Below are 21,404 nucleotides of genomic sequence, written 5' to 3' on the forward strand. Positions count from 1 at the left end.
AAAGGTGCCATATATTGGCACACGATTAGTGATTGTATCTCAGTGAATACACACTCAGTCCCCAATATGGGGGTGTTCAGGTGATGAAACCAAAACATAAAAAATATATATGTAAAAATAAAAATTACAATTATGTGAATATAGATTGTTTTATAATCGATGTAAAAATGCAGTTGTTAGGCAGGAGTGCCCTAACGTTTCATGGCCAATCCCAACAGCCATCTAAGCTAGTAAATTATTCCATCTAAACAGACAATAGATTGCCCTCAAATGAAAAAAATTTTTTGTTATAAACCATGAATTAAGCATTATTTATGAATGCGTTAATATCTGTATCCACGTTGAGGCCATGAGGGAGATAAGTCCTCAATCTGTGGATCCATGCCATTTCAGTTTTGGAAATTTCCCTAATTAGAGAACTTCCCCTCCAGTTCGGCTTATATTTGTCAATGCCCACAAACAAAGTTCCTTCAGGGTTTCTATGATGAACCAGATCGTAATGTCTTGAAACCGAATGGTTTGGAAAGCCACTTCTTATTTTGGCTATATGTTCATTCAATCTGATTTTAAGTTCTCTTTTAGTCCTCCCCACGTACTGTAACCCACATGGGCATTGAAGCAAGTAAATCACCCCTTTACTGGAGCAGGTGATAAATGGTTTTACTTCATGGGTTCGTCCAGTACTGGTGGAGGAAAAATGAGAGATCTTACGATCTTGACATTTGTTTAGAAGGCACACTTGGCAATTCTTACACCTGTGATAACCCGTGAGGTTTTGCCAAAAAACTCGTGTTTCATTAGGAGGGTCCTGTACACTTGGGGCCACACTGGCTCCCAAGGATGAGGCTCCTCGAAATATCACAGATGGTCTTACTGGCAACACAGGTGCAAGTACAAGATCACTTTGCAATATATGCCAGTGCTTCCTGATCAGATGTTTGATATTCTGATGTTGTACTGAGAAGGTAGTTATGAATGGCAGAGAGAAGTTATTTCTCTCTTGTTTGGTTTGAACCTTTAACAAGGATTCCCTATTAGTATCTCGGGCAGATTGAGTTCCCTCAATGACAATTCTAGAGGCATTAGATTCACTTTTTCTGCAAGTCAGACTTTGGTGAATTTTTTGGATTTGAATATTGGCATAGTGGACAATAAGTTTGTCACCAGTACATTTTTCAAACCGACTGATAGGAACTCGTTCATTCCTCTGGACAGTTGCCATTATGGTCCATGGTTGAAGGCAGTCCCTCAAGGACAATATACCAGGATCAGACGCAACTGTACAGATGTTGACGTTTTTGATGTTCAGGCTGCTGTTTTATCAAACAAGTTCCTAGAGAAGGGTTATGATCCATTGACATTGGACCGGGCGGTACAATCTGCCCGAGATACTAATAGGGAATCCTTGTTAAAGGTTCAAACCAAACAAGAGAGAAATAACTTCTCTCTGCCATTCATAACTACCTTCTCAGTACAACATCAGAATATCAAACATCTGATCAGGAAGCACTGGCATATATTGCAAAGTGATCTTGTACTTGCACCTGTGTTGCCAGTAAGACCATCTGTGATATTTCGAGGAGCCTCATCCTTGGGAGCCAGTGTGGCCCCAAGTGTACAGGACCCTCCTAATGAAACACGAGTTTTTTGGCAAAACCTCACGGGTTATCACAGGTGTAAGAATTGCCAAGTGTGCCTTCTAAACAAATGTCAAGATCGTAAGATCTCTCATTTTTCCTCCACCAGTACTGGACGAACCCATGAAGTAAAACCATTTATCACCTGCTCCAGTAAAGGGGTGATTTACTTGCTTCAATGCCCATGTGGGTTACAGTACGTGGGGAGGACTAAAAGAGAACTTAAAATCAGATTGAATGAACATATAGCCAAAATAAGAAGTGGCTTTCCAAACCATTCGGTTTCAAGACATTACGATCTGGTTCATCATAGAAACCCTGAAGGAACTTTGTTTGTGGGCATTGACAAATATAAGCCGAACTGGAGGGGAAGTTCTCTAATTAGGGAAATTTCCAAAACTGAAATGGCATGGATCCACAGATTGAGGACTTATCTCCCTCATGGCCTCAACGTGGATACAGATATTAACGCATTCATAAATAATGCTTAATTCATGGTTTATAACAAAAAAAATTTTTCATTTGAGGGCAATCTATTGTCTGTTTAGATGGAATAATTTACTAGCTTAGATGGCTGTTGGGATTGGCCATGAAACGTTAGGGCACTCCTGCCTAACAACTGCATTTTTACATCGATTATAAAACAATCTATATTCACATAATTGTAATTTTTATTTTTACATATATATTGTTTATGTTTTGGTTTCATCACCTGAACACCCCCATATTGGGGACTGAGTGTGTATTCACTGAGATACAATCACTAATCGTGTGCCAATATATGGCACCTTTTAGTGTGGTCTCTCACATAATAGAAATGATTCAATTCTTATTATTATTTATCCACAAACACTGTGGCTAGTGTGGCTTTTTACAAATTAGATAGGATTTATTCATATAAATAAACAAATTTAAAATCTTCATTAATTAATTAATCTTTTTATATATATTTTTTATATAATTCTTTTTTTGCAGTGTTGTCACTTACACAATAGTACATGATCTAATTTTCACTAATTAATTTATTAATATATATATACATATGGATTTAATATTTAATATATGATCGATGTAAAGTTACTCTATGTCATGTCATTTGGACATAGGATGTGGTTTTAATCTAAGGACTTGCACAGACACACTGAGTCTTTGTATTCAGCGCAGTCAGGTTCAATCCACAGCAGCCGTACACCTAATATCATTGGCTTTCCCTGTCATTGGCCCAGAGGGAGGGGGTATCTTGCTGTACAAAGATCTAAGACGTGAGCCGTTCTATGTGGAACGCAATCACATGGTGTGACTGGTTGGGCGCATGCGCGAACAACTTAGGACGTGGTCTACGGCGTCACGATTTAGTTTGATAGCTAATTTTTATCTTTATTTTAATAATTTATATGTATTTTTATATGTTTTTTTGCTGGGTAAGTTTTGGATACGGCCCAGTAACACATACTGTGATCTTGTGTAAGATTTCTATTCTGCCATTCAGTATGTGGAACTACATTGTTTAATAAACAAACCCTGAGCAGTGACATTTATTGTCCCGCCTTCTGGGTGTTCCTACCACGCCCCGCTACGGTGGACATCATATACACCGCAAGTGTCCGCCCCTTTAGGTGGAGATACTGAGCAACCTATGAGTATTGACTTCCGGTGAACTCAGTGACCCGGATGGAGATTGATACACTTCCGGTGCACGTGCGGATCCCGGAGCGAGGCTTGGTTAGTGAAATTAATTGATTGTTTGATTACTATTGTGTTTTTATATAAAGGGGTGGCGTCCCGCGCCACTCGTACCCCGAGACGAAGTGATCTTGTCACGAAACGCGTCGGGTGGAGTGAGTGACGTGTGGACGCCATCCCTTGCATTACTCCAACGAGTGGCTCTTTGGTTCCTGGTACGACCGGCCGGCGTTACAGGCCAATTGCTGTCTTTTTTCAACTGAATTGTGAGTTGTATGTACATAGTTTTACTATTATTTTAATAAATCAACCGGATTTTATGCCATGTGGAGCTCTGTCTTATTTTCTATGTCCATCGTTGAGTACGGATTGGTTCTAGTATAAGTGGAGGACTTACTGCTGCCCCAAATCTTTGGTTGAGAAATATGCTGATAGTGGTCCGGCAGGACCCAGAGTTCTGGTAAGCAGCTGCACGATTGGTGGAGGATTCACGTTTGGTGTTTGATTATTACATTTCTGGAATCTTCACGGGTGTCTTCATTTGCTATATGGATCTACAACTTATTTTCTAAAAAAAATTTTTGGACTATATGGACTTTATATTAATATATTATTATATGTTTTGTTAATTTCTTTAACAATTATTGTGGCTATGGTTCACAATCATTTATGTTATTGACCACTTGGTTCATATATATTATTGCTAGCAGAGAGGCCATCTGGCCCCCTGATTCCACTGAGTTTGTGTGCTAGACACGGACACAGTGGTTTTACACACACACTTGGCTATTAGTTTAATCACTAGTGCACGTTTGGGTTTAGCGCAATTATCCTTTTTTCTGTTATTTCTTTGTTTATACACAATCTAATTGCTGCTTATTAATCCCAATTATTTACCTTAGCGCAGTTGTTCCCAAACCTTTTTTCCTTACACCACATATTTGGTTGAACAAGTACAGAACTGTTTTATAGGGTAGACTTTCCCAGTTGAAGTGGAGCAAAACTCAAGGTTCTTGGTCTTGCCTAAAACATTATATTTACATACTGTACATTTTTTACAAGTGGGGGTTCGTCCAGTGTAGAGTCACTTTCTGGACTTATTGTGCCTCTTTTGTTTATATATATATAGATTTTAATTTAATTTTTTGAACTGGATATATATCCATTTAAATGAAACACAATCCTATTGACATCATTAGTCAATATGTGTTTTCCCATAAAGATTCCCTCATGTTCCCCCTCCCTTTTTTAATTTTTTAATTTTTATGATACAATTAATTAGGCATGTCTTAATTAGTTTTAATGTGTTTAATTACAGTCAGCTTAAATATATTGTAATCATTGGGTGGCTGTCAATGTTTTACCCAAGCATAAATGGAACATCTCAGTGTGATTTCCAGAAGTTGCCAACACCCCTGGTAAACAGGAAAATGTGGAGAGACCCCCTAAATGGGGCTTTAAAGGCAACAAAAATATGTAGTAGTCATAGTAGTCAAAAAATGAAGTATTTTAATATACAAAGTAGAAATTATACAAAATGAAAATTATACATATAAATTGTTTAAAAACAGTACATGGATGGGTGTCATTAAAAAGTAACATCCATGAAGACGTACACGGCCCTACGCGTTTCGGATTACCCTTCATCAGGGGCCGAAATGTGTGTAGTCAACATATATAGGAACCACTTTTCTAAAAAACAGAAAAAATACATATGTTACAAATATTACAAAAATGAAAAATGGCAATAAATACATCAAAAGGTGCAGATAAAAACACATACCACTCACAGCGTTTAATCAACCCTGCGCATCCCAGAAAAAGGACACCACTGTTAGGACGCAGAAGATTCCTCTGGATGGAAAATAGGAGGAAGGAAGCCGGCGGTGCAGAATCGCATATAGCAAGATCTCAAGCCCTTATAGTCCCAAAGTGACATGTAATAATATACAAAACCTGTCTATAAATAAGGGACAGGATGAGTATGAATATAGTTAAATACTAAACCATTTACAAAAAGAAATATCTAAAATATATATAAATAACTGCATACCTGAGGTTTGCAGAAGTGTGTCAATATTATATTTGGCCAAAGGTGTCAGTAGAGAGCTAAGCAAAGCTCCAGCCTGTGAATACAATGGATGGCAGATAGGAACAGGCATTAAAATAGAAAAACAAAACACGAGTGAGGATTGAAGGCAAAAATGAATGGAGAGGTCTAGAGTAAAAGGTTGCTTACATGGGATGGACACTCAATATAGCCCAAGGACGTGCCGCTAGTACCACTGCCGTCCAGCAGTGTCTGACATTACTGGGCGGCTGAACGTTTTTATAGGGAAGCAGCAAGGCGGGCATTAGTATAGTGGGCGTGGTCCGAGGGATCAGGCAGGACATGATAGGCCAACTGTAATGAGGGGATGGTGATAGACAGACGCAATTGCGTCATGACAAAGGGGCGTGGCCAGGCGGGACGAAGAGACACTGGCAACACAGCGCCGCCCAAAAGGGTGGAGTTACGACACATAATACGTCGCAGCATCGAGGAAAAGAAGGGGGCGTGGCCGAGCGGGGCAAAGAGACGCCGATCATAGAAACAGAACCATAACAGCGCCGCCCAGAGGGGCGGAGTCACGGCGTGTGATACGTCGTAGTATCGAGGAAAGGCAGGAGAAAACTGCCAAGTGACAACCCGACACAAAAATAAAGACAAAACAATTGCTGGATGGAAATAGGCTATTGCAAAAGAAGAGGGCAGTACAAAAAGGAGGTTACAAGAAAAATGTCTGCAGAAAACGTTTTACTGGAAAGTAATTATGGGTTACAAAAACTGCTGGGGAAAAAATACCAAGCACAGAGTATATGATAGAGAATGAAACTTTAGACAAAACCATTTGAATATACAAACGGCATAGTTCTAAATGCGATAGGCCAAAGACACACAGCAAATAATCAAATATATTTAGTTAGTAGAAATGTGGACAAGGACAAAGGGGAGAGAGATCCAGGGACATATAGGAAACTCAAGGGGGAATAGATAATAACCCCTGTAATTTCCAAGTCCCTGTTATGGGCGCAGGTATAGACCCATGGTCAAACGACACCTGAAAGGTGCGGGGGGACCAGGTCTGAGAAAGCCGTCCCATAAGAGGGGGACGGCTTACGTGCGCCCAGCTATATATAGCGAGACAAACACCGCTCGGACATCAATTCTGGGCCTAAGTGAAATCCCCAAAAATGGGAATGCGCAGGGGATACAAGGACATGATAGTAAATATATAAATCATCAATATGAGCACAAAGATGAAAGCAAAAAAACGAGAAACATGGAATGCAAAATACAAAATACAAAGAAGCAAAAACACCAAACAATTTAATCTCATATCAATCTTTCTCACACCCCCCAGATGAAAAGCCCTCCAAGAAGGGTCTAAAGCTAATCTGTTCATTTAGACCCGGAGGGTGGTTGGCCTCTAGCTCCGCAATCCAACGGGTTTCGAGTTGTAACAGAATTTTGTTCCAATCACCCCCTCTGGGGTTAGGATGGACTCTGTCAAGGATCAAAAATTTGACCCCAAGAAAGTGTCCATCGTGTTCAGTCAGAATATGACGCCCGAGGGGTAGATCAGGATTGGCCGTACGCATGGCATGCAGATGACGGGATGCCCGTTTGTGGAAGGGTAGTTTGGTCTTGCCCACATAAAACCTCTTGCAATGGCAAGTTAGCAAATACACTACACCAAAGGTTTTGCAATTGGCATAGTGTCTGGGTTTATGGAGCTGACCATTAGGTAGAACAATTTGCCGATCGGAATTGATATAACGGCAAATAGAGCACCCTCCACAAGTGAAGGTGCCTTTCCTCTTACATGGATCACATCTAAAGGTACCTTTATACTCGCTTGTCACGAGATGGTCCCTAAGTGATTGGGCTCGGCGATACGTAATCGACGGTTCCTTTGATACGAACGGTCCCAATTGGGGATCGATCAAAAGCAAATGCCAAAACCGTTTCAAAATATTTCTAGTTACTTGATGTTGGGTGTGGTATTTGGTGATTATCCTAACACCCTCGTTGTTATCAGAGGACTTCTTTTCTTTGTTAGTCAAAAGGAGTGGCCGTAAATGCCCATTGGCACGTTGAAAAGATCTTTTTAAGTTTTTCTTAGAATAACCTCTGAGTAATAGCCTATCTCTTAATCCTGCCGCCTCTAGAAGGAAATCTTCTTGCGTCGAACAATTTCGCTTAAGGCGCAGGTATTGGCTATAAGGTATTGATTTTATTAATGGAGAAGGGTGGGCACTGGTGGCGTGTAAAATGGTGTTACCCGCTGTGGGTTTTCTGTGAAGCCCCGTTGACATGGTCCCATCAGGACCTTTAATCAAGGTAACATCAAGAAAGGCAATTCTAGAGCTACTAAAATTCATTGTGAATTTGAGGTTGAAATCATTGCGGTTCATGATGGTCATGAACAGCTCAAGCTCTGGAATGGAACCCTCCCAGATCATAAGAACATCATCTATGTATCGGTACCATCCCGATACAAGATGAATGAAGGGTTGTACAGGGGTGCTGGTCAAAAATAGCTTCTCCCACTCCCCCAGGTACAGGTTGGCATACGATGGGGCACAAGAAGTCCCCATCGCAACCCCCTGTACCTGGAGGAAGTGGGAGCCATCAAAAGAAAAAACGCCGTGATAAAGTATAAATTCAAGTGACATAATGAGAAATTCCCCAAGCCTACGATCTCCCCGAAAAATGGGGAGGAGAATGTTCTTCATAGCAGATAATCCCAAAGAATGTGGGATTGAGCTATAAAGAGCCTCCACATCGATCGCTACCAGTAGTGCTCCTGGAGATACTTTGAAATGCTGGATTTTTTGTAAGAGGTGGATGGTATCCTTTATATAAGATGGGAGGTGCAGTACAAAAGGTTTGAGGTGGGAGTCAACCCACATACTGAGATTCTCAGTTAGCGCACCATTGCCAGATACAATGGGTCGCCCTGGTGGGTTGACAATGTCCTTATGGACCTTAGGTAGACAGTAAAAAGTAGGTATTTTAGGGTATTTAATGCGTATAAATTCCCACGTGTCTTGGTTAATTGCGCCTTGGGAGAACGCCCCATCCACCAGAGCATAAAACTCGGTTTCGTATTTGATGATAGTAGATTTTGGGATGGGAGTGTACCAGTCCTTGTTAGAAAGGATCTTTAGACACATACTCTTGTACTGATCATTGGTTTGAATCACAATGTTCCCTCCTTTGTCAGCAGGCTTAATAGTAAGCTGGTGACATTCTTTTAGTTTCTCAAGTGCCTCATTAGGTTGGTAAGTCATACGTCCAGCATTCCGAAACTTATGTAGTTTCTTAATCTCAGCCGTAGTGAGGGTCACAAAGGCAGCTAGATTGGAATTCATTTGTAGGGGGGGGAACTTATCAGATTTGTTTTTTAATATGTTACGTGGTGGTTCAGAGGGTATAGTTGAAGTAAATTCGGACATCAGATCTTCGAGGTCCGATAGGCCACTGGAATCTACCAGGTCCACCTCATCACATAGCGATAAGAGTAGATCAAGATCATCTTTATGTTGTTGAATGCTAGCATAGGAGATTTCTTTTTTTGGTTTGGAGTATAGGCTCTTTAGAAGCAATTTTCTAGCAAACAGATGAATATCCTTTGTAAGCTCAAAGGTATCTAAGGGTGCCTGAGGGCAAAAAGTTAGACCTCTCATCAATAAGGTCCTCTCATCATTGGAAAGGTGGTAGTTTGAAAGATTGATAATATCCATGCCTGTGTTGGACACAGGGTGATCGGAAGGATCGCATGGTGATTCTACGTGCCTTGTGATGTTGGAAGGACTTGGGGAAAAAAACCCATATCAGTGGTTTCAGTAATTGTTGGTCTTAGTCCTTCAAGAGTTAATTGTGTATTCAATTGTTGTGAAGCCGAGAACACCGGAAACAAGCCGGTGGTCTGGGCTTGACAATTGCTTTGTTTGTTGGATTTCTCACTAATAATAGGAGCTTTTGTAGGTCCTGACTCTTGGACTAGCCGTTTTTTAGTGGTATTATCATCCTTGTCAGATAGAGCTCGTTTGGGTTTCGTGCTCCTGTTTCTTGAAGAATTTGCTGGGGGGACATTGTTAGAGGCATTGGATGAAGTTTTTTGACCCTTTTTGGGGATGAAAGTAGAACCTCCCCTAGAGGAGTTTTGCTGAATAGAATAGCCTGTTTGCCATTTATAGGCTTTACCCTCTTGGAAGGATCGTTTGTCCCTCCAAAATTTGTTGTCTTTCTTATATAGGGTTTCGGCAGTAATTACATCTAGACGTCCCTTAATTTTGGTTTCATGCTCTTTAAAAGCGGGGAGAGCCAAAAAGGGTTGGAGCTTGGTATAAATATCATCAATGTCTCTTTCAACCTTCCCAAGTCTAATCTTATATTCATCTATGAGTAATTTCATCATATTTGCAGAACATGTCTGAAGGTTATGTTCCCATTTTTTGCGAAAGTCAGAGTCCACGTTGTCTAACAATGGGAAGATCTGGATACGGAGCCCGTAAGGGTTAATATCCTCTCGCAGATACTTCTCAAAGCTATCAACGTGCCAAAAAAGAGCCGCCTTTTTCTCCACTAATCTACCAAGTTGGTTACACAAAGAGGAGAGCTCAGATTGTATGGCTTCTCCCTTGTGATGGTTAGTGGAGTAACCTTTCATAAGTTCTTCCCACTCACTGCCCTGAAACATGATGAGTACTATGGGTCAAAAGCTGCACCTAGTATCAAAATCGCCAGATACCAAAAGCAAAAATTAGTAATGAAATTATATGAACGAAAATGACAACAAAGTTATTGTATTCCAAAAAACAGAGAAATTACAATATTATTCCAAGGGAATAAAAAACAAAATAGATGGAAATCAAGCAGAGATGTAAGAGACGGGGGATAGAAGATGGGAGTAAGCCACCTTCATGGGTATTTACTACCCTATATACGAAAGCATAAATGGAACATCTCAGTGTGATTTCCAGAAGTTGCCAACACCCCTGGTAAACAGGAAAATGTGGAGAGACCCCCTAAATGGGGCTTTAAAGGCAACAAAAATATGTAGTAGTCATAGTAGTCAAAAAATGAAGTATTTTAATATACAAAGTAGAAATTATACAAAATGAAAATTATACATATAAATTGTTTAAAAACAGTACATGGATGGGTGTCATTAAAAAGTAACATCCATGAAGACGTACACGGCCCTACGCGTTTCGGATTACCCTTCATCAGGGGCCGAAATGTGTGTAGTCAACATATATAGGAACCACTTTTCTAAAAAACAGAAAAAATACATATGTTACAAATATTACAAAAATGAAAAATGGCAATAAATACATCAAAAGGTGCAGATAAAAACACATACCACTCACAGCGTTTAATCAACCCTGCGCATCCCAGAAAAGGACACCACTGTTAGGACGCAGAAGATTCCTCTGGATGGAAAATAGGAGGAAGGAAGCCGGCGGTGCAGAATCGCATATAGCAAGATCTCAAGCCCTTATAGTCCCAAAGTGACATGTAATAATATACAAAACCTGTCTATAAATAAGGGACAGGATGAGTATGAATATAGTTAAATACTAAACCATTTACAAAAAGAAATATCTAAAATATATATAAATAACTGCATACCTGAGGTTTGCAGAAGTGTGTCCCACCTCAAACCTTTTGTACTGCACCTCCCATCTTATATAAAGGATACCATCCACCTCTTACAAAAAATCCAGCATTTCAAAGTATCTCCAGGAGCACTACTGGTAGCGATCGATGTGGAGGCTCTTTATAGCTCAATCCCACATTCTTTGGGATTATCTGCTATGAAGAACATTCTCCTCCCCATTTTTCGGGGAGATCGTAGGCTTGGGGAATTTCTCATTATGTCACTTGAATTTATACTTTATCACGGCGTTTTTTCTTTTGATGGCTCCCACTTCCTCCAGGTACAGGGGGTTGCGATGGGGACTTCTTGTGCCCCATCGTATGCCAACCTGTACCTGGGGGAGTGGGAGAAGCTATTTTTGACCAGCACCCCTGTACAACCCTTCATTCATCTTGTATCGGGATGGTACCGATACATAGATGATGTTCTTATGATCTGGGAGGGTTCCATTCCAGAGCTTGAGCTGTTCATGACCATCATGAACCGCAATGATTTCAACCTCAAATTCACAATGAATTTTAGTAGCTCTAGAATTGCCTTTCTTGATGTTACCTTGATTAAAGGTCCTGATGGGACCATGTCAACGGGGCTTCACAGAAAACCCACAGCGGGTAACACCATTTTACACGCCACCAGTGCCCACCCTTCTCCATTAATAAAATCAATACCTTATAGCCAATACCTGCGCCTTAAGCGAAATTGTTCGACGCAAGAAGATTTCCTTCTAGAGGCGGCAGGATTAAGAGATAGGCTATTACTCAGAGGTTATTCTAAGAAAAACTTAAAAAGATCTTTTCAACGTGCCAATGGGCATTTACGGCCACTCCTTTTGACTAACAAAGAAAAGAAGTCCTCTGATAACAACGAGGGTGTTAGGATAATCACCAAATACCACACCCAACATCAAGTAACTAGAAATATTTTGAAACGGTTTTGGCATTTGCTTTTGATCGATCCCCAATTGGGACCGTTCGTATCAAAGGAACCGTCGATTACGTATCGCCGAGCCCAATCACTTAGGGACCATCTCGTGACAAGCGAGTATAAAGGTACCTTTAGATGTGATCCATGTAAGAGGAAAGGCACCTTCACTTGTGGAGGGTGCTCTATTTGCCGTTATATCAATTCCGATCGGCAAATTGTTCTACCTAATGGTCAGCTCCATAAACCCAGACACTATGCCAATTGCAAAACCTTTGGTGTAGTGTATTTGCTAACTTGCCATTGCAAGAGGTTTTATGTGGGCAAGACCAAACTACCCTTCCACAAACGGGCATCCCGTCATCTGCATGCCATGCGTACGGCCAATCCTGATCTACCCCTCGGGCGTCATATTCTGACTGAACACGATGGACACTTTCTTGGGGTCAAATTTTTGATCCTTGACAGAGTCCATCCTAACCCCAGAGGGGGTGATTGGAACAAAATTCTGTTACAACTCGAAACCCGTTGGATTGCGGAGCTAGAGGCCAACCACCCTCCGGGTCTAAATGAACAGATTAGCTTTAGACCCTTCTTGGAGGGCTTTTCATCTGGGGGGTGTGAGAAAGATTGATATGAGATTAAATTGTTTGGTGTTTTTGCTTCTTTGTATTTTGTATTTTGCATTCCATGTTTCTCGTTTTTTTGCTTTCATCTTTGTGCTCATATTGATGATTTATATATTTACTATCATGTCCTTGTATCCCCTGCGCATTCCCATTTTTGGGGATTTCACTTAGGCCCAGAATTGATGTCCGAGCGGTGTTTGTCTCGCTATATATAGCTGGGCGCACGTAAGCCGTCCCCCTCTTATGGGACGGCTTTCTCAGACCTGGTCCCCCCGCACCTTTCAGGTGTCGTTTGACCATGGGTCTATACCTGCGCCCATAACAGGGACTTGGAAATTACAGGGGTTATTATCTATTCCCCCTTGAGTTTCCTATATGTCCCTGGATCTCTCTCCCCTTTGTCCTTGTCCACATTTCTACTAACTAAATATATTTGATTATTTGCTGTGTGTCTTTGGCCTATCGCATTTAGAACTATGCCGTTTGTATATTCAAATGGTTTTGTCTAAAGTTTCATTCTCTATCATATACTCTGTGCTTGGTATTTTTTCCCCAGCAGTTTTTGTAACCCATAATTACTTTCCAGTAAAACGTTTTCTGCAGACATTTTTCTTGTAACCTCCTTTTTGTACTGCCCTCTTCTTTTGCAATAGCCTATTTCCATCCAGCAATTGTTTTGTCTTTATTTTTGTGTCGGGTTGTCACTTGGCAGTTTTCTCCTGCCTTTCCTCGATACTACGACGTATCACACGCCGTGACTCCGCCCCTCTGGGCGGCGCTGTTATGGTTCTGTTTCTATGATCGGCGTCTCTTTGCCCCGCTCGGCCACGCCCCCCTTCTTTTCCTCGATGCTGCGACGTATTATGTGTCGTAACTCCACCCTTTTGGGCGGCGCTGTGTTGCCAGTGTCTCTTCGTCCCGCCTGGCCACGCCCCTTTGTCATGACGCAATTGCGTCTGTCTATCACCATCCCCTCATTACAGTTGGCCTATCATGTCCTGCCTGATCCCTCGGACCACGCCCACTATACTAATGCCCGCCTTGCTGCTTCCCTATAAAAACGTTCAGCCGCCCAGTAATGTCAGACACTGCTGGACGGCAGTGGTACTAGCGGCACGTCCTTGGGCTATATTGAGTGTCCATCCCATGTAAGCAACCTTTTACTCTAGACCTCTCCATTCATTTTTGCCTTCAATCCTCACTCGTGTTTTGTTTTTCTATTTTAATGCCTGTTCCTATCTGCCATCCATTGTATTCACAGGCTGGAGCTTTGCTTAGCTCTCTACTGACACCTTTGGCCAAATATAATATTGACACACTTCTGCAAACCTCAGGTATGCAGTTATTTATATATATTTTAGATATTTCTTTTTGTAAATGGTTTAGTATTTAACTATATTCATACTCATCCTGTCCCTTATTTATAGACAGGTTTTGTATATTATTACATGTCACTTTGGGACTATAAGGGCTTGAGATCTTGCTATATGCGATTCTGCACCGCCGGCTTCCTTCCTCCTATTTTCCATCCAGAGGAATCTTCTGCGTCCTAACAGTGGTGTCCTTTTTCTGGGATGCGCAGGGTTGATTAAACGCTGTGAGTGGTATGTGTTTTTATCTGCACCTTTTGATGTATTTATTGCCATTTTTCATTTTTGTAATATTTGTAACATATGTATTTTTTCTGTTTTTTAGAAAAGTGGTTCCTATATATGTTGACTACACACATTTCGGCCCCTGATGAAGGGTAATCCGAAACGCGTAGGGCCGTGTACGTCTTCATGGATGTTACTTTTTAATGACACCCATCCATGTACTGTTTTTAAACAATTTATATGTATAATTTTCATTTTGTATAATTTCTACTTTGTATATTAAAATACTTCATTTTTTGACTACTATGACTACTACATATTTTTGTTGCCTTTAAAGCCCCATTTAGGGGGTCTCTCCACATTTTCCTGTTTACCAGGGGTGTTGGCAACTTCTGGAAATCACACTGAGATGTTCCATTTATGCTTTCGTATATAGGGTAGTAAATACCCATGAAGGTGGCTTACTCCCATCTTCTATCCCCCGTCTCTTACATCTCTGCTTGATTTCCATCTATTTTGTTTTTTATTCCCTTGGAATAATATTGTAATTTCTCTGTTTTTTGGAATACAATAACTTTGTTGTCATTTTCGTTCATATAATTTCATTACTAATTTTTGCTTTTGGTATCTGGCGATTTTGATACTAGGTGCAGCTTTTGACCCATAGTACTCATCATGTTTCAGGGCAGTGAGTGGGAAGAACTTATGAAAGGTTACTCCACTAACCATCACAAGGGAGAAGCCATACAATCTGAGCTCTCCTCTTTGTGTAACCAACTTGGTAGATTAGTGGAGAAAAAGGCGGCTCTTTTTTGGCACGTTGATAGCTTTGAGAAGTATCTGCGAGAGGATATTAACCCTTACGGGCTCCGTATCCAGATCTTCCCATTGTTAGACAACGTGGACTCTGACTTTCGCAAAAAATGGGAACATAACCTTCAGACATGTTCTGCAAATATGATGAAATTACTCATAGATGAATATAAGATTAGACTTGGGAAGGTTGAAAGAGACATTGATGATATTTATACCAAGCTCCAACCCTTTTTGGCTCTCCCCGCTTTTAAAGAGCATGAAACCAAAATTAAGGGACGTCTAGATGTAATTACTGCCGAAACCCTATATAAGAAAGACAACAAATTTTGGAGGGACAAACGATCCTTCCAAGAGGGTAAAGCCTATAAATGGCAAACAGGCTATTCTATTCAGCAAAACTCCTCTAGGGGAGGTTCTACTTTCATCCCCAAAAAGGGTCAAAAAACTTCATCCAATGCCTCTAACAATGTCCCCCCAGCAAATTCTTCAAGAAACAGGAGCACGAAACCCAAACGAGCTCTATCTGACAAGGATGATAATACCACTAAAAAACGGCTAGTCCAAGAGTCAGGACCTACAAAAGCTCCTATTATTAGTGAGAAATCCAACAAACAAAGCAATTGTCAAGCCCAGACCACCGGCTTGTTTCCGGTGTTCTCGGCTTCACAACAATTGAATACACAATTAACTCTTGAAGGACTAAGACCAACAATTACTGAAACCACTGATATGGGTTTTTTTCCCCAAGTCCTTCCAACATCACAAGGCACGTAGAATCACCATGCGATCCTTCCGATCACCCTGTGTCCAACACAGGCATGGATATTATCAATCTTTCAAACTACCACCTTTCCAATGATGAGAGGACCTTATTGATGAGAGGTCTAACTTTTTGCCCTCAGGCACCCTTAGATACCTTTGAGCTTACAAAGGATATTCATCTGTTTGCTAGAAAATTGCTTCTAAAGAGCCTATACTCCAAACCAAAAAAAGAAATCTCCTATGCTAGCATTCAACAACATAAAGATGATCTTGATCTACTCTTATCGCTATGTGATGAGGTGGACCTGGTAGATTCCAGTGGCCTATCGGACCTCGAAGATCTGATGTCCGAATTTACTTCAACTATACCCTCTGAACCACCACGTAACATATTAAAAAACAAATCTGATAAGTTCCCCCCCCTACAAATGAATTCCAATCTAGCTGCCTTTGTGACCCTCACTACGGCTGAGATTAAGAAACTACATAAGTTTCGGAATGCTGGACGTATGACTTACCAACCTAATGAGGCACTTGAGAAACTAAAAGAATGTCACCAGCTTACTATTAAGCCTGCTGACAAAGGAGGGAACATTGTGATTCAAACCAATGATCAGTACAAGAGTATGTGTCTAAAGATCCTTTCTAACAAGGACTGGTACACTCCCATCCCAAAATCTACTATCATCAAATACGAAACCGAGTTTTATGCTCTGGTGGATGGGGCGTTCTCCCAAGGCGCAATTAACCAAGACACGTGGGAATTTATACGCATTAAATACCCTAAAATACCTACTTTTTACTGTCTACCTAAGGTCCATAAGGACATTGTCAACCCACCAGGGCGACCCATTGTATCTGGCAATGGTGCGCTAACTGAGAATCTCAGTATGTGGGTTGACTCCCACCTCAAACCTTTTGTACTGCACCTCCCATCTTATATAAAGGATACCATCCACCTCTTACAAAAAAATCCAGCATTTCAAAGTATCTCCAGGAGCACTACTGGTAGCGATCGATGTGGAGGCTCTTTATAGCTCAATCCCACATTCTTTGGGATTATCTGCTATGAAGAACATTTTCCTCCCCATTTTTCGGGGAGATCGTAGGCTTGGGGAATTTCTCATTATGTCACTTGAATTTATACTTTATCACGGCGTTTTTTCTTTTGATGGCTCCCACTTCCTCCAGGTACAGGGGGTTGCGATGGGGACTTCTTGTGCCCCATCGTATGCCAACCTGTACCTGGGGGAGTGGGAGAAGCTATTTTTGACCAGCACCCCTGTACAACCCTTCATTCATCTTGTATCGGGATGGTACCGATACATAGATGATGTTCTTATGATCTGGGAGGGTTCCATTCCAGAGCTTGAGCTGTTCATGACCATCATGAACCGCAATGATTTCAACCTCAAATTCACAATGAATTTTAGTAGCTCTAGAATTGCCTTTCTTGATGTTACCTTGATTAAAGGTCCTGATGGGACCATGTCAACGGGGCTTCACAGAAAACCCACAGCGGGTAACACCATTTTACACGCCACCAGTGCCCACCCTTCTCCATTAATAAAATCAATACCTTATAGCCAATACCTGCGCCTTAAGCGAAATTGTTCGACGCAAGAAGATTTCCTTCTAGAGGCGGCAGGATTAAGAGATAGGCTATTACTCAGAGGTTATTCTAAGAAAAACTTAAAAAGATCTTTTCAACGTGCCAATGGGCATTTACGGCCACTCCTTTTGACTAACAAAGAAAAGAAGTCCTCTGATAACAACGAGGGTGTTAGGATAATCACCAAATACCACACCCAACATCAAGTAACTAGAAATATTTTGAAACGGTTTTGGCATTTGCTTTTGATCGATCCCCAATTGGGACCGTTCGTATCAAAGGAACCGTCGATTACGTATCGCCGAGCCCAATCACTTAGGGACCATCTCGTGACAAGCGAGTATAAAGGTACCTTTAGATGTGATCCATGTAAGAGGAAAGGCACCTTCACTTGTGGAGGGTGCTCTATTTGCCGTTATATCAATTCCGATCGGCAAATTGTTCTACCTAATGGTCAGCTCCATAAACCCAGACACTATGCCAATTGCAAAACCTTTGGTGTAGTGTATTTGCTAACTTGCCATTGCAAGAGGTTTTATGTGGGCAAGACCAAACTACCCTTCCACAAACGGGCATCCCGTCATCTGCATGCCATGCGTACGGCCAATCCTGATCTACCCCTCGGGCGTCATATTCTGACTGAACACGATGGACACTTTCTTGGGGTCAAATTTTTGATCCTTGACAGAGTCCATCCTAACCCCAGAGGGGGTGATTGGAACAAAATTCTGTTACAACTCGAAACCCGTTGGATTGCGGAGCTAGAGGCCAACCACCCTCCGGGTCTAAATGAACAGATTAGCTTTAGACCCTTCTTGGAGGGCTTTTCATCTGGGGGGTGTGAGAAAGATTGATATGAGATTAAATTGTTTGGTGTTTTTGCTTCTTTGTATTTTGTATTTTGCATTCCATGTTTCTCGTTTTTTTGCTTTCATCTTTGTGCTCATATTGATGATTTATATATTTACTATCATGTCCTTGTATCCCCTGCGCATTCCCATTTTTGGGGATTTCACTTAGGCCCAGAATTGATGTCCGAGCGGTGTTTGTCTCGCTATATATAGCTGGGCGCACGTAAGCCGTCCCCCTCTTATGGGACGGCTTTCTCAGACCTGGTCCCCCCGCACCTTTCAGGTGTCGTTTGACCATGGGTCTATACCTGCGCCCATAACAGGGACTTGGAAATTACAGGGGTTATTATCTATTCCCCCTTGAGTTTCCTATATGTCCCTGGATCTCTCTCCCCTTTGTCCTTGTCCACATTTCTACTAACTAAATATATTTGATTATTTGCTGTGTGTCTTTGGCCTATCGCATTTAGAACTATGCCGTTTGTATATTCAAATGGTTTTGTCTAAAGTTTCATTCTCTATCATATACTCTGTGCTTGGTATTTTTTCCCCAGCAGTTTTTGTAACCCATAATTACTTTCCAGTAAAACGTTTTCTGCAGACATTTTTCTTGTAACCTCCTTTTTGTACTGCCCTCTTCTTTTGCAATAGCCTATTTCCATCCAGCAATTGTTTTGTCTTTATTTTTGTGTCGGGTTGTCACTTGGCAGTTTTCTCCTGCCTTTCCTCGATACTACGACGTATCACACGCCGTGACTCCGCCCCTCTGGGCGGCGCTGTTATGGTTCTGTTTCTATGATCGGCGTCTCTTTGCCCCGCTCGGCCACGCCCCCTTCTTTTCCTCGATGCTGCGACGTATTATGTGTCGTAACTCCACCCTTTTGGGCGGCGCTGTGTTGCCAGTGTCTCTTCGTCCCGCCTGGCCACGCCCCTTTGTCATGACGCAATTGCGTCTGTCTATCACCATCCCCTCATTACAGTTGGCCTATCATGTCCTGCCTGATCCCTCGGACCACGCCCACTATACTAATGCCCGCCTTGCTGCTTCCCTATAAAAACGTTCAGCCGCCCAGTAATGTCAGACACTGCTGGACGGCAGTGGTACTAGCGGCACGTCCTTGGGCTATATTGAGTGTCCATCCCATGTAAGCAACCTTTTACTCTAGACCTCTCCATTCATTTTTGCCTTCAATCCTCACTCGTGTTTTGTTTTTCTATTTTAATGCCTGTTCCTATCTGCCATCCATTGTATTCACAGGCTGGAGCTTTGCTTAGCTCTCTACTGACACCTTTGGCCAAATATAATATTGACACACTTCTGCAAACCTCAGGTATGCAGTTATTTATATATATTTTAGATATTTCTTTTTGTAAATGGTTTAGTATTTAACTATATTCATACTCATCCTGTCCCTTATTTATAGACAGGTTTTGTATATTATTACATGTCACTTTGGGACTATAAGGGCTTGAGATCTTGCTATATGCGATTCTGCACCGCCGGCTTCCTTCCTCCTATTTTCCATCCAGAGGAATCTTCTGCGTCCTAACAGTGGTGTCCTTTTTCTGGGATGCGCAGGGTTGATTAAACGCTGTGAGTGGTATGTGTTTTTATCTGCACCTTTTGATGTATTTATTGCCATTTTTCATTTTTGTAATATTTGTAACATATGTATTTTTTCTGTTTTTTAGAAAAGTGGTTCCTATATATGTTGACTACACACATTTCGGCCCCTGATGAAGGGTAATCCGAAACGCGTAGGGCCGTGTACGTCTTCATGGATGTTACTTTTTAATGACACCCATCCATGTACTGTTTTTAAACAATTTATATGTATAATTTTCATTTTGTATAATTTCTACTTTGTATATTAAAATACTTCATTTTTTGACTACTATGACTACTACATATTTTTGTTGCCTTTAAAGCCCCATTTAGGGGGTCTCTCCACATTGTCAATGTTTTACCCATCATTTTTTCCTCCGCTGTCTAATCACACCGGACAGTGTCTGTAAGGCTAGGGCTGTCAGACAATGTCCACATCCTGGAACGCAGGATGGAGCGCAGCGCTGCGTTCCATTCTGGTACGCAGCGTGTGTGTACATACACGTGTACTCACGTGTTGAGGATGTTAATCATTGGTGGCGCGCACACTGTGGGCGTCGTCCTACTATGCTATGCCAGTCAGAGCGTTCGAGCTTGACGGCGTATGTAGTGACGCTTTGTTTATGCGTCCGTTGACAGCGCGGTCATATGACCGTCAATCCACATAATATATGCCGAATACTCGGCTGATTCATGGCGTTTCTCCATGACGTGGATGCGTGTTATTGGCCCCAACTAATGGCTTAGACACACGTGACCACACCATGTGACCCTACTAAGTCTCTATACTGCTGACCCTTTACCACAGCCCACACACGGACCAGGTTAGTCTTTTCCTAAAAACGACCCACTCTTAAGTGATTTATTTATTTTGGGCATTGTTTTTATACAATTTGTATCATACACTCAATTAATGTAATATATATCAGAGTGACCCGGAAGTGCATTCTCATTGGACGACCCCCCAGGGGAGTGATCCTAGGGAGGTCACAATCTACATTTAAGCATGGTGGTATCAGTAGAGTCTTACCCCAGATGATGCTAGTTATAGCGAAACTAGTCGGGACTCTATTGCTGCCATGCACTTTTCCACAATGATGTCCTTTTTTATCAACCAAATTGTAAGTGTTTTTAACTGGCATTAAAACCTTTCCCGTTTTTACGGTATCACGCTATGTGCCTTTTATTTTCCTCCACATACTTCGGGCAAGTTTTCCAACTCCCATGAATCATCTCCCAGCTGAGGTTATCTCTTCCACCTATTACTAAGCAAAGACTCCACCGTTACTTGCTGGTCGCTCTGTTTGGTGTGTCCTGGTTTATACTTCCATTGTATAAACAAAGCTTTACTGATCCTTTGGGCATAAGCTCACTTGGATCCATCGCATCTGGTAAGCCTTCCCTCCTGGTGGTGGGCGTTATCACTAACATTACAGATTAATTAGAATCACCGTGGGTGCCTCATCACTGTCGTTTGATTGACCATCTTGATTTCTGATTTCACGTTCACCTTATGGACTTTTAATCTTATAAACATTTTAGACTCAGGTCTATGGTGTCTCATCACACTATTTATTTAT

At 41.5% G+C, this 21,404-nt stretch overlaps 2 protein-coding genes across 4 annotated transcripts; one reads left to right on the forward strand and one right to left on the reverse strand.

Annotated features, from left to right (window-relative positions):
- Positions 1–4,905: 4,905 nt before the first annotated feature.
- LOC120909160 lies at positions 4,906–9,123 on the reverse strand. 2 transcript variants are annotated; one of them, XM_040320866.1, is made up of 2 exons: positions 5,374–9,123; positions 4,906–5,280 (listed from the first exon to the last, which is right to left on the reverse strand). In XM_040320866.1, exon 1 carries the CDS (start codon positions 9,108–9,110, stop codon positions 6,702–6,704), a length of 2,409 nt encoding a protein of 802 aa, XP_040176800.1. In that variant the 5' UTR covers positions 9,111–9,123; the 3' UTR covers positions 4,906–5,280; positions 5,374–6,701. The 2 variants fall into 2 exon arrangements, with proteins under 2 accessions (XP_040176800.1, XP_040176801.1); XM_040320867.1 differs by having other exon boundaries at positions 4,906–5,012; positions 5,104–9,123.
- A 7,729-nt stretch (positions 9,124–16,852) lies between these two features.
- Positions 16,853–20,017, forward strand: LOC120909161. 2 transcript variants are annotated; one of them, XM_040320870.1, is made up of 2 exons: positions 16,853–19,819; positions 19,911–20,017. In XM_040320870.1, exon 1 carries the CDS (start codon positions 16,884–16,886, stop codon positions 18,219–18,221), a length of 1,338 nt encoding a protein of 445 aa, XP_040176804.1. In that variant the 5' UTR covers positions 16,853–16,883; the 3' UTR covers positions 18,222–19,819; positions 19,911–20,017. The 2 variants fall into 2 exon arrangements, with proteins under 2 accessions (XP_040176804.1, XP_040176802.1); XM_040320868.1 differs by having other exon boundaries at positions 16,853–19,549; positions 19,643–20,017.
- The last annotated feature ends 1,387 nt before the right edge of the window (positions 20,018–21,404 follow it).

Source organism: Rana temporaria, chromosome 8, assembly GCF_905171775.1.
Source record: "Rana temporaria chromosome 8, aRanTem1.1, whole genome shotgun sequence".
Classification (NCBI taxonomy): domain Eukaryota; kingdom Metazoa; phylum Chordata; class Amphibia; order Anura; family Ranidae; genus Rana; species Rana temporaria.

What these genes read in the sequence shown, in the direction of transcription:
- LOC120909160 (XM_040320866.1), bottom strand. Translation starts at nt 9,110, where the DNA reads ATGGATATTATCAATCTTTCAAACTACCACCTTTCCAATGATGAGAGG.
- LOC120909161 (XM_040320870.1), top strand. Translation starts at nt 16,884, where the DNA reads ATGTCACTTGAATTTATACTTTATCACGGCGTTTTTTCTTTTGATGGC.